At 49.5% G+C, this 13,337-nt stretch overlaps 1 protein-coding gene across 2 annotated transcripts in view; it reads left to right on the forward strand.

Annotated features, from left to right (window-relative positions):
• Positions 1–786: 786 nt before the first annotated feature.
• Positions 787–13,337, forward strand: part of LOC140197176 (coiled-coil domain-containing protein 80-like) — a 32,252-nt gene continuing 19,701 nt past the window's right edge. For both annotated transcript variants that reach the window (XM_072257087.1, XM_072257088.1), the window contains exons 1-4: positions 787–2,645; positions 8,697–8,853; positions 11,158–11,291; positions 12,533–12,684. In XM_072257087.1, coding sequence (XP_072113188.1) covers positions 960–2,645; positions 8,697–8,853; positions 11,158–11,291; positions 12,533–12,684 — 2,129 coding nt within the window. In that variant the 5' untranslated portion in view covers positions 787–959. The remainder of the gene's footprint in view (positions 2,646–8,696; positions 8,854–11,157; positions 11,292–12,532; positions 12,685–13,337) is intronic.

Raw genomic sequence — 13,337 nt, forward strand, 5'->3', positions numbered from 1 at the left:
CCCAGAGAGTGGTGAATCTGTGGAATTCTCTGCCCAATGGAGAAGTGGAGGCTACCTTGGTGAATATATTTAAGACAAGGTTGGATAGATTTTTGCAAAGTAGGGGGAATTGTTATGGGGAAAAAGCAGGTAGCTGGAGATGAATCCGTGGCCAGATCAGCCATGACCTTATTGAATGGAGGAGCAGGCTCGACGGGCCAGATGACCTACTCCTGCTCTTATTTCTTATGTCCTTATGTGTATCTGGGTGTGACGTGTGTCTGTGTGTGAGACTTAAGTCTGTGTGACATTTGTGATGTGTGTCTGTGCTGTGATGTGTGTTGGTGTGTGACATGTGTCTGGGTGTGTATATGTGTGCCTGTGGTGTGATGTATGTCTGGGTCTGTGTCTGACGTGTGTCTAGGTATGTGATGTGTGTCTGGGTATGTGATGTCTGAGTGTGTTGTTTGTCTGAGTCAGTGATGTATGACTGTGTGTGACGTGTGTCTGGGTGTGTATATGTGTGCCTGTGGTGTGATGTATGTCTGGGTATGTGATGTCTGAGTGTGTTGTTTGTTTGAGTCAGTGGTGTGTAACTGTGAGTGAAGCGTGTCTGACTTTTGTCTTTATTTATGCCGGTTCTGACTGTAACCCGGAGAAAGGAGAATTTTTTTTCTCTTGTCCTTGAGTTCCCTGAATTAAGGGCGTGGGGTGACTGGGAGGCCGACAGTTTGTGAGGAAGTAAAGGGACTCCCTCGGGGTTTGTAGGGCTGGCCCGTCCGTTACTCGGCTTGGATGCACACGTGGCTGAATGCTCAAATGCCTCTCTGCCTGGCCGGGCCGGGGGAGGGCGGTTAACCCTGCCCAGTGTTGTTTAGGGTGTGCATATGTTTTTGTGACTGTGTTTACATTCGGTTTGTACACCCCTGTAGTCACACCTGGTTAACAGTCGGCGAATATGTTACATTCCACACACACATATGCGCGGATTGCGGCACACTCCGCAGGCATTCGTATCGCGACTGGAACAGAGTTGTGGGCTGAGGAATTTTTCCTGGCCGATGGGATGGGATTTCTCGCACAGGGCTTTGCTCGTCAGTCGGGTCTCTGAATGCGGAGCGGAAAGGATGGGTATCCCGCACCGGCCGCTTGCCGCTTGCGTGCTGGTGCTCTCGCTGCTCCGGCTGGCGGCTGGAGACGGTTCGCAGTCGCCGACTGATCACAAGAGCCCGCCGGCGCCCGGCGCTCACCACGGCCCCCTGGCCCGGCACTTCGGCAAGGCTCGGCTGCTGGTGATCGCCGCTCCCGGTCCCCGGGACACGTCCTACCGACTGATGGAGAGGCAGGTGGACCTCAAAAACAGAGCGCTGAGGTGCGAGCTGGCGCTGAGGGACCTCCTGGTTCTAGTTCTGTTCCAGGGCAGCCGGCCGGCCCAGGGCAAGTTGCTGAGAGTGTCCCAGGAAGGTAAGGTGCTGGAGGAGAGGCTGAGGCCGGAGGTGGTGAAGCAGGTCAGCCAACGTCTGTCCTTGGAGCCTTCTCGCTTCAGTATGGTGCTGCTCCGGAAGTCGCTGCAGGTCTACGAGAGGTTCCCGTACGCGGTGAGGATGCAGGCGGTGCTGGAGACCGTGGACCAGATGCCCCTCAGGAAGGTGGAGAGTTTGACCAGGAGAGCGCAGAAGCAGAAATGCATCGGGTTCCGGGCCCGGAGACCCTCAGGGCAGGTCCCCGCCGGTAGGAATTTGGCCAACGGGACCTCACCCATTGGGACCCTCCCTAATAGGCCAGGAGCCAACGGGACGTCTTCCATTGGGACAGTGCTCATCCGGACTGTGCCCAGAAGTTCTCAATCAAATGCCCGGCTAAGACCAGGTTTGCCCAACTCACGGAAGCACTTTCGGTCTCCGAACGGAAGGTACCCGGAGACGCCCGGAGCACCGGCTGTGGGAGGGCGGAGGCAGAAAGCTCTGAACTCGAAACGGGGCTCCGCTAGGGCGAGGAAAGCCAAGTCACCTCGGAACCTGGCTGGCCCGGGGCAGGAGACTGTGAAGCAGCTGATGGGGCAGATCGAGAAGAAGGTGATGCTGAGGAAGACAGCCAACGCCAGGCAGCCCCTCCCGAGCGCGCCCAACGCCGACCACACTCATGGGACCCCAACCGAGGCTCCTCTTCCTGACCTGGAACCCCCTGCCCCTGCAGTCCAGCGACTGGACGGGGGCAGCCCTGAAGGGTTCACGGTTCTAGCCTCCAATTCTGATACAGTAGGATCTCAGTACGGCCAACGCCAGGTCACTGAGGAGCCCATCCCCCGGACCACCCAGGTTCTCACCAGCAGCCCACCGGAGCGGCGGCCAACACCGGCTTCCAATGCCAAGCGCTCGCAGACGAGGAGGGGGCAGAGCGCGTCCCAGCCCAACAGAGTCTCCGCTCCTGGGGAGAGGAACGGGGACCGTCCCCGGCCGACAGGCTCGGGCCAGACAGCCCCGCCGACCGCTCGTGCCAAAGCCGGGAAGGTGAAGGGCAGGGACAGGGAGAACTCGGGAAAAGGTAGCAGAGGCAAGGGCCGGAAGAACAGGAGGAATCGGAAGAACAAGAAGGGGTCCAGGGGCTCGAAGCGGGGTGGCAGCCAGCATTTCCTAGAGCAGTTCCGCAACAAGAGGAGGCTCTTGGTGAGTACGCCCGATTTATGGAGCAATACTGCACGTATTCAGGCCCTTCGGCCCAACCAGTCCGTGCCGACCATGCTCATCCTGTGTTCTGTCCTTATTCCCCCATGTAACCGCCCAAGCGCTTCTAACATGTATCTGTCTCAATCGCCTCCTCTGGCAGCTCGTTCCACCCTCTGGGAGAAAGAAGTTACCTCGCGGGTCTCTTAAGTCTTCCCCTCCTCACCCTAATTTTAGTCTCCCTACCCTGGGAAAAATATTAGATTAACTTTATTCGTCATGTAAATTGAACCAGACAGTGAAACGTGTCGTTTGCATCAACGATCAACACAGCGTGTGGTGGGGGGTGGAGGTGGGGGGTCTGCCTGCAAGCACCCTCATACTTTTTACTTCAACACAGCACGTCCACGACTTACTGACCCTTTTGGAATGTAGGAGGAAACACGCGGTCGCGGGGAGGCCGACAACGCGGCAATTGAACTCCAATCGCTGGCGCTGTAAAGCGTCACGCTGACCGCTACACTATCCGTCTTACTTATAAACCTAATACTTCCAATGTTACTGTAAGGTCGTCCTCCTTCTCCTTCTCCTGCCATGGAGTAAAGACCAAGCCTGACTACTCTCTCAGCCGCTAAAGTCCTCATAAATCCTCACTGTACGCTTTCCAGTTAATTAGGTCTGTCCTATAACAGGGCCACCAAAACTGTACACAGTAGTCCAAGTTCGGCCTCGGCAATGTCTTGTACAACTGTAGGGGAGGGAGAGTGGGGGTAATAAACTGGGCACTGGACCCTTTCCTACCTCTTCCCTCCCCCGCTACACTCACTCCCGTCCCAGAAGCGAACCCTTACTGCAGAGATTAAGCATCTTGTGGGTGTGTGAAACATTGACTGGGCCGCACCTGGAGCACTGCGTGCAGTTGTCCTTACCACTGGAAGAATGCAGAGGCTTTGGAGAGTCTCACCAGGATGCTGCCTGGATCAGATCGTTAAGGTACAATGCAAGGCTGGACAAACTTGCCTTGTTTCCTCTGGAACATCCGGCGCTGACTGAGGGGAGATTTGTTCGAGTCATAGAGAAGTACTGCATAGAAACGGGCCCTTCAGCCCATCTAATTCACGCCAAAAACCATTTAAACTGCCTACTCCCATCGACCTGCACCATAGCTCTCCATATCCTTACCATCCATGTACCTATCCAAACTTCTCTTAAACATTGAAATCCAGCTCACATGCACCACTTGCGTTGGCAGCTCATTCCTCACTCTCACCACCCTCTGAGTGAAGAAGTTTCCCCTCAGGTTCCCCTTAAACATTTCACCTTTCACCCTTAATCCATGACCTCTGGTTGTAGTCCCACCTAACCTCAGAGGAAAAAAGCCTGCTTGCATTTATCCAATCTATACCCCTCATAATTTTGTGTACCTAGAAGTTTATAAAATTATAAGTGGCTTAGAAAGAATCATTTTCCCAGGGTTGAAATGTCTAATACCAGAGGGCATGCATTTCAGGTGAGAAGGGGTAAGTTAAAAGGAGATATATGGATTAAATTTCTTTTACACAGGGAGAGGAGAATGGCCAGAGATGGTGGTGGTGTATGATAGAGGTAGTTGCGAAGCCTTTAACCAATATAGAAATGTACAGACAGAAGAAATTTAGTTTAATTCAGCATTGTGTTCAGCACAGATATGGTGGGCTGAAGGCCTGTTCTGGTGCTATACTGTTCTCTGTTCTGTGTTAAACCCTTTCAGGGAGCTATCAAGTGTTAAGGCAGAGAAAGAATCAGACAGTGCGGTGTCTGTCAGCCAAAAATGAAACTGCTTAGAACTGGATTTGAAATTGGTTTATTATTGTCACATGTACCGAGGGACAGTGAAAAGCTTTCACCACCCAGACAGATCGTTCCGCGCGTCAGGACATCGAGGGTGTATGAAAGGAAAACGGAATGCACAAGGACGTGTTACGGTTACGGAGCGCAGTGTCCGTCGACAATATGTCGCAAGGGCCATGATGAGGAAGACTGGCAGACCAAGAGTCCATCTTCGGTGTATGAGAGGTGTTAACAGTGGGCAGAAGCTGTCGTTGAGCCTGGTGGGACGTGCTTTCGGGCTTTTGTATCTTCTGCCCCGTGGGAGAGGGAAGAAGAGAGAATGTCCGGGGTGGCGAGTGGGGTCTTTGATTATGTTGGCTGCTTCATAGAGACAGTGAGAAGTGAGGTATGTTAATTCATCTAATCCCCTGCCCAGCTCCTTCTGCCTGTGCCATTGTAGTTTATGGTATGTGTGTGTGTGCGTGTGCGCGTGTCGCAGATACTGTCTGCCGTGGGGAGGGTCCCTTTCTGCACTACCCTTTCCCCCCACCCTCAAGATGAGGAAGCCTCACTCGATCTCCCCATCACTATTTCCCTTTCCCTTCGGTCTGTGCTTCTTGCTCAGTGAGGGGAGTCCGCTGCTGTCTTTTCACTTGCTATGCTTCTCATAGCATTCCAGGCTGCCCTTGGGTAACAAACAGGTTCTCTTCCTACAGGCATCGTAAGCAAATTTTAGATACCAGAAATGGGAGCAGAATTAGGCCATTTGGCCCATCGAGTCTGAACCACCATTAGACCAAGGCTGATTTAATATCCCTCTCAACCCCATTCTCATGCCTTCTCCCCGTAACCTTTGACACACTTACTAATCAGGAACCTATTAACCTCCGCTGTAAGTATACCCAATGACTTGGCTTCTATAGCTGTCAGTGGCAATGAATTCCACAGATGCACCACTCTCTGGCTAAAGAAATTCCTCCTCATCTCTCTTCTAAACAGGTATCCCTCAATTTTGAGGCTGTGCCCTCTGGGCCTAGACTTTCCCACTAAAGAAAACATCCTCTTCATGTCCATTCTATCTAGGCCTTTCAATATTTGATAGGTTTCAATGAGACCCCTCCTCATTCTTCTAAACTCCAGCGGATAACACCAGTTATTGTCAAAGGCCTTCTGAAAATCCAAGTATACAACATCCACTGACTCTCCTTTGTCTATCCTGCCTGTTATTTCCTCAAAGAATTTCAAGAGATTTGTCAGGCAAGATTCCTATAAAGGAAACAATACTGACTTGGCCCTTGTTATCATCTGGCTCCAGGTACCCCAAAACCTCATCCTTATAATGGACTCCAACATCTTCCCAACCACTGAAGTCAGGCTAACTGGTCTATAATTTCCTTTCTTTTGCCTGCATCCCTTCATAAAAGAGTGGAGTGACATTTGCAATATTCCAGTCCACAGGAACCATTCCAGAATCTAGTGGTTCATGAAAGTTCATTACTAATGCCTCCACAATCTCTTCAGCTACCTCTTTTGGAACGTTGGACCGTACACCATCTGGTCCAGATGACTTATCTACCTTCAGATTTTCAGCTCCTTAGTAATAGCAACTACACTCACCTCTGCCTCCGGACACTCTTGAATTTCTGGCATCCTGCTACTGCCTTCCTCATTGAAGACTGTCACAAAACACTTATCAACTTTGTCCACCATTTCATTGTCCCCCTTTACTACCTCTCCAAACCATTTTCCAAACTTATCCAAACTTCTCTTAAATGTTGAAATCGAACCCCACTTCCACCGGCAGCTCATTCCACACTCTCACCTCCCTCTGAGTGAAGAAGTTCCCCATCAGATTCCCCTTAAATATTTTACCTTTCACCCCTAACCTATGACCTCTGGTTCTAGTCTCACCCAACCTCAGTGGAAAAAGCCTGCTCGCATTTACCCTATAATATACCCCTCATAATTTTGTATAGCTCTATCAAATCTTCCATCAGTCTTGCAAGGTCCTAACCAACCTGTCCCAATAACTCAGGTCCTCAAGTCCCAGCAATGTCCTCGTAAATTTTCTCTGCACCTTTTCAGTGCAACTGATATTTTTTCTGTAGGTAGTTGACTACTTTGTGAATACCTTGGAATGCTTTGAACATAGAACCAAGAACCTTACAGCACAGTACAGGCCCTTCAGCCCGTGTATATCCTGCTGAGTTTTTAACTTACTTGAAGATCAATCCAACTCTTCCCTAGCTCTTCATTTTCTTATTATCCATGTGCCTTGTTAAAGTGGCACTTAGATTCAAATTGCAGTCAAGGAGAGGATGGAGGTCATGGTGCGGTTGTACGGGTCATTGGTGAGGCTGCAGTTGGTGTGTTGTGTTCCGTTTTGGTTGGCCTGCTACAAGACGGATGTTATTAAACTGGGAAGAGTGCAGAAAAGATTTATTGTGGCCAGGACTAGAGAGAAGATGGATAGATTAGGACCTTTCCCCTGTGACCTTAGGAGATGGAGGTGACCTTATAGAAGTGAATAAAAGTCCAGTGGGTTTGGATATGGTGAATTCACACTTTTTTTCAGGGCTGAGCAATCGAGAACTAGAGGGTACCAGTTTAGGTGAGAGGGGAGAGATTTAGTAGACACCTGAAGGCCAATTGTTTTTACACAGAGGTTGGTCAGTACATGGAATGAGCTTCCAGAGGAAGTGGTTACTGAGGCAGGTACAGTAACAACTTTAAAAGATATTTTGAGAGGGTATGAGGGCAGGAAAGGTTTGGAGGGATGTGGTTCAAATGGGGAAAATGGAATTAGCTTGGTGAGCACCGTGGTTGCTATGGAGATGGGAGAGTGAGAGACTGTGAGTATGTGAGATGGTGTGTGTATGTGTATGAGAGAGAGAGACTGTGTATGTGTGAGAGAGAAGAGAGAGACTGTGTGTATGTATGAGAGAAACTGTGTGTGTGTGTGAGAGAGAGGCTGTCCTTGCTGTGGCGGTGAGAGCATACAGCAGGATGGGGCTGACTGTCAGTACCACCAAGACAGAAGTGGTTTGCCAATGGAGTACCAGTGTCCCACCCACTCTACCTGCCTTCACTGTTGGTGATGAAAAGCTGTCAGTAGTGCCATCTTTCAAATATCTGGGGAGCATTCTGTCTGAGGATAGCAGCATTGACAACGATATCCAGAGCCGCATTAAACAGGCATCAGCTGCCTTTGGGAGACTTCGGCATAGAGTCTTTCAGGACAGGAGCCTTCATCCCTTCACAAAGGTCGCCATATACCAAGCGGTCTGTGTCACCACCCTCCTTTATAGCTGTGAAGCTTGGGTAATCTACAGCCGTCACATCAAGTCCTTGGAGCGCTTCCACGTAAGCTGCCTCCATCACATCCTGGGAATTACCTGGCGTGAGTGGGTGCCTCACACTGAAATACCTGTAAAGACCAACTGCAGAAGTATTGAGGCCATGATCACCCAGCGTCAGCTGCAGTGGCTGGGGCACGTGATAAGGATACACCCATGTCGGCTACCCCCAGAGTGTTATATGGCCAGCTACATCATGGTCGACGCTCAGCTGGAGGGCCGAAGAAGCGCTATAAGGATCAGATGAAGAATGCTTTAAGGAAGTACAAGATCAAACCCGAGGGCCTGGAGGATGTTGCTGCTGACCGTACCACTTGGCGACAGCTGTGTAGGGACGGGGTTTGTATTCTGGAGATGGAAATAACAACCAGAAGACAGTAGAAGAGAGCCAGGAGAAATGCAGCCATGGTTGTCACTACTACCACATATACATGTCCCACCTGCAGTAGAGCTTGTGGGTCCAGGATAGGACTGTATCGTCATCAAAGATCTCACCGTTAAAGAAATGGACGTCGTCATCGGATTTCGATGGACAAACAAAGAAGAGAATTGTGTGAGAAGGAGAGACTGTGTGTGTGAGAGAGAGAGAGACTATGAGTATGTGAGATGGTGCGTGTATGTGTATGAGAGAGAGACTGTGTGTATGTGTGAGAGAGAAGAGAAAGACTGTAAGAGGGAGAGATTGTGTGTATGTGTGAGAGAGAAGAGAAAGACTGTGTAAGAGGGAGAGACTGTGTGTATGTGTGAGAGAGAAGGACTGTGTGTAAGAGGGAAAGACTGTGTGTATGTGAGAGGGAGAGAGACTATGTGTGAGAGAGACTCTGTGAGAGAGAGACAGACTCTGTGTGTGTGTGTGTGAGACTCTGACTCATCTCAGTGTCTCTGACAGGTGATTACTGCACCCAGCGCAGACAGCCAGCTCTATATCCAGCAGAGGGATGAGTACCTGGAGCACGTGTGTCAGCTGGCTCTCCGGCGGATCAGTGTGATCATCATCCTGGGATCACTGTCCAACAGCACCCTGACCGTGGAACACTACCAGACCGGTGAGTGACCTCGCTCATCCCAAACCCTTCTATTCCAATCTCTCTCCCTCTGCTTTGCTCCTTTCTTACTGATTCCAACCCTCTGCCTCCCTCTTCCAACCATCCCATCTCCCACTTCTCACTTCCAACTCTCTAATCTCCCACTTCCAACTCTCCCCTTCCCTCCTTCCCTCCCTCCTCCCCTTCCCACTTCCAACCCTCCCTTATTATTCCAGTATAAAAGTATAAACCATCAGGCTCCTGAACCGGCGAGGATGCCTTCTCTCACTACCCACTCTGAACTGATCACTGAACACAACCTATAGACTCACATTCAAGGACTCATTCTCTTAGTGTTATTTTTTATCTATCTATCTATTTACTTATTTGCAGAATTTATCTTCTTTTGCACATTGATTGTTTGTTTGTCTTTGTGTGTAGTTTTTCACTGATTCCACTGTATTTCTTTGTTCTGTTGTGAATGCCTGCAGGGTGTTGAACCTCAGTGTAGTAGACGGTGACATATGCAGTATGTATTTTGATATTCTATTTACTTTAATCTTATTTCAGACCCATTCCTCCATTCCAACCCTCTAGTAATCCCCCTCTTCTCCAAACGTCCTGTTACCCCAATCTCCAAAACACAGGAATTTCTGCAGATGCTGGAAATCCGAGCAACACACACAAAGTGCTGGAGGAACTCAGCAGGCCAGGCAGCAACTATGGAGAGAAATAAATAGGTGACGATTCAGGCCAAGACCCTTTGTGAGGAATTCAAACAGAGTTATTTAGAACAGTATAGTGCAGGAACAGGCTCTTCAGTCCTCAATATTGTGCTGAACCAATTACAGAAGTAATCAAATGGCCAACTCAACTCATCTCTTCTGCCTACACAATGTCCACATCCTTCCGTTTTCCTCACCTCCTTGTGCCTATCTGAATTTCTCTAGTGTTTCTGTCTCCACCACCACCTCAGGCAGTGCTTTCCAGGAAGCCACCACTCTGTGTAAAACCAAGACTTGCCCCTCCCATCTCCTTTGAAATTACCCCTCTCTCCTTCAGTGCACGCCCTCGGGTACTAGACATTTCCAGCCTGGGGAAAAGGAAGTCCCTGTCTAATTGTCTGTCAAGAGATTCAGTGCAAAGGCAGACAGACGTTTAAATACTATACAAAGAAGTTTTTCACTGGACCAAGTTCCCAGTTCAGGATGCCAGACAACGAAGACTGAGTGCAGAATGAAGCCAGTCGATTATTCATGCAGAAAGGAAAGATCTGGAACTCAGCCAGTGTGGAAGCTGGGGCCTGCCAGAGGTCCCAGGACTGAGTCAGACATCTTAATGGGCTGTCAAGAGGTACAAATCAACGCAGAGAAATGTTGAAATACAATGGTGAAATATGGCCTGCTCGTGACCCCAATGGTTCCTTCAGGCTGTAATGGCTGGGGGGAGTTGGGGGTGGTAATGGGGACAAGCGCCCACTACCTATTAAATGCTCCCAATGGCATGTGCCTCAAACAGCCTCTGACAACCAAGTCCAGCTCCCGGCCTTCATGTGTGTCTCAGCTACTGAGCCCAGAGGAACCATTTCTACTGACAGGAGAAGGGGCAAAGGCAGGTTACTGGCACTTTAAAGCCAGTTGCCTCGGGCAGATGGGGTGTTCATCAGCATGGCTGGCAGTCCATCTAGGAGTAGGAAAACTGTGATTTCATACCTCCGCTGCTTTGTGGCCATACATGCTTATGGGGGAGGCTTCAGGAGTAAACCCTGAGGGAAAGGCCTGGAGCTGCACTCCCTACATTGAGTTCAACGCTGACTGGCAACTCCTACGGTGCTTCTGGTGCCAATCTGTCCCTGTAATTCCTTTGGATTCATCAGCTGTGAGGAGAGGGGGAACCTGCTGCACGGGCAACAGCTCTCTCTCCATATCGTACTGCCCTGGCTCATGTATCATGTAGACAATGAGGACACAACATCCATGGTTGACTCTGGCCAGCAGAGGGCCTCACGTTACTCCAGTTCACAGACTGGCCAGTTATTCGGCCTCAAGATACTGTAACTCAGATGACCACACGTTACAACAGTGGTGTGCAGAAGAATGTCTCTGAATGCAGAGCATATTGAACGTTGAAGTGAGTGGGCTCCAGCAGCAGAAGACCATGAACATATGCTGAGTGGCCACTGTCTGAGTGTATGACTATGATAGTGAACTTGTCCCAGGCACGTGGGTGGACGTGGAGGGAGGGCATGATGCGAGAGCATATGTTCCTTTCAGAGTCTCTGTGGTTACTATTTCCTTGACATGTCTCCCTGTTTCTGTGTTTCAGAGAATGAAAAAGCCCTGGATGATCCCGTGACTGAACCTGTCAGCGATGAGGTGATCACAGAGCTCAGGAAAGATTTCGGCATGACCTTTGATGAATTCTTTATGGTGCTGGTGGATTACAACATGAAAGTGAAGGTGAGAGTCGACACAGTTTTGCCATTTTGGAACACAAGATTAGTACTTCAGATTCAGTATTTACTTATTTGGGGACACAGCATGGAATAGGCCTTTCCAGCTCTCTGAGCTGTGCCGTCAGCAACCCTAGCCTAATCATGGGACAATTTACAATAACGACCAATTAACCTGTCAACCGGTACATCCTTGGACTGTGAAGAAACCAGAGGACCTGAGGAAACTGCAGCCTTCCACGAGAGGACATTCAAAGTCCTCTCGGAGGACTGCAGCATTGAACTCTGAACTCCAGTGGCCCGAGCTGTAATAGCGTGGCGCCAACCGTTACCGTTACATTACCTTGGTACATGGACATAGGTCGTGAATTGTGTTACTTTGTAGCAGCAGTTCAGTGCAATAATGAAATAAAAACTACCATAAGTTACAACAAATACATAAGTAAAGGAAAAGGAAATTGCTGGGACTTGATGACCAGAGTTGTAGGGAAAGGTTGAGCAGGTTAGGACCTCTCCCTGGAGCACAGGAAAATGAGGGGGGATTCGAAATGAAAACTCTGATCTCAAATGTCCACAGCATGCGGCCATACCCACACATGGGGGAAGGGTTCTGGAGTAAACCCCGAGGAAAATTCCGGAGCTGGAGTCCCTAAAGCAGACCAATGTTGAATTCAACACTGACTGGCAATTCCTGTGACAGTGCCGGTACCAAACTGTATCGGTCTCTGCTGCCCCTTTGGGTTCATCAGCTGTGTGGAGAGGGGGAGCCCACTACATGGGCAACAGCTCACTCTCCATATCGTACGGTCCTGGTTTGCATTCCGGCTAGGACGCAATCTTGATGGTTGACCTCGACCAGTTGTGGGCCTTACACAAAATTCAAAGTAAATTTATTATTAAAGTACATATATGTCACCACATACAACCCTGAGATTCATTTCCTTGCAGGCATTCACAGTAGGTACAAAGAAACACATCAGAATCAATGACAGACTGCCCCCAACAGGATGGACAGACAATCAATATGCGAAAGCCAACAAATTGTGCAAATAAAGAAAAGAAAGGGCAGTATTTTTAAAAAAGTAATAAATATGGAGAACATGAGATGAAAAGTCCTTGAAAGTGAGTCCACAGGTTGTGGGAACAGTTCAGGTTGGGCTGAGTGAAGTTATCCCCTCTGGTTCAAGAGTCTGATGACTGAGGGGTTGAGGTGTTGCCTGCTCTAAACCAATTGCTCTGTTTCCACAGCAATACTTTGATGTCCCCATTCTTATCAAAGTTCTGGTGAATTACATGGACACGTTTCCCTCCAGGCTACCAGAGATTGAACAGGAGAAGAAAAGTGGCGTCACCTGCCTGAAGCATGAAGGTCAGGTTAACATCAACAGATTCCTCTTCAGGTAAGATGTGTGTGGGATCTTGTGCCTCCCCGAAGTGGAACCGCAAGTAGCAGGACAGTCAAGAGGGCACATGGTGTGCTTGCTTTCATTGATGGAGGCATGGAGTCACGTTGTATCTGTTGTATAAAACTTTGGTTGAGCCGCATTTGGAGTCTCTAGTGTCCCATTACAGGACGGATGTGGAGGCTTTGGACAGGGTGCAGTAGGATGCTGCCTGGATTAGAGGCATGTGCTGTAAAGGGAACTTGGACAACCTTGGGTTGTTTTCTCTGGAGTGGAGTGGGCTGACAGGAGACCTCATAGAGGTTTATAAGATTATGAGAGGCAGAAATAGAGAAGATAGTCTTTTTCCTAAAGTAGAAATGTCAAAATTATAGGGCATATCTTTAAAGTGTGGGCACGTGGCCAAGTGGTTAAGGCATTGGCTAGCGATCTGAAGGTCGTGACTTTGAGCCCCAGCCGAGGCAGCGTGTTGTGTCCTTGAGCAAGGCACTGTGCTCTGCGACAACACCGGTGCCAAGTTGTATCGGCCCTTGCCCTTCCCTTGGACAACATTGGTGTCATGGAGAGGGGAGACTTGCAGCACGGGCCAGTCTTCCATACAACCTTGCCCAGGCCTGCGCCCTGGAGAGTGAAGACTTTCCAGGCGCAGA

Source organism: Mobula birostris, chromosome 5 (genome assembly GCF_030028105.1).
Source record: "Mobula birostris isolate sMobBir1 chromosome 5, sMobBir1.hap1, whole genome shotgun sequence".
In the NCBI taxonomy this organism is placed as follows: Eukaryota; Metazoa; Chordata; class Chondrichthyes; order Myliobatiformes; family Myliobatidae; genus Mobula; species Mobula birostris.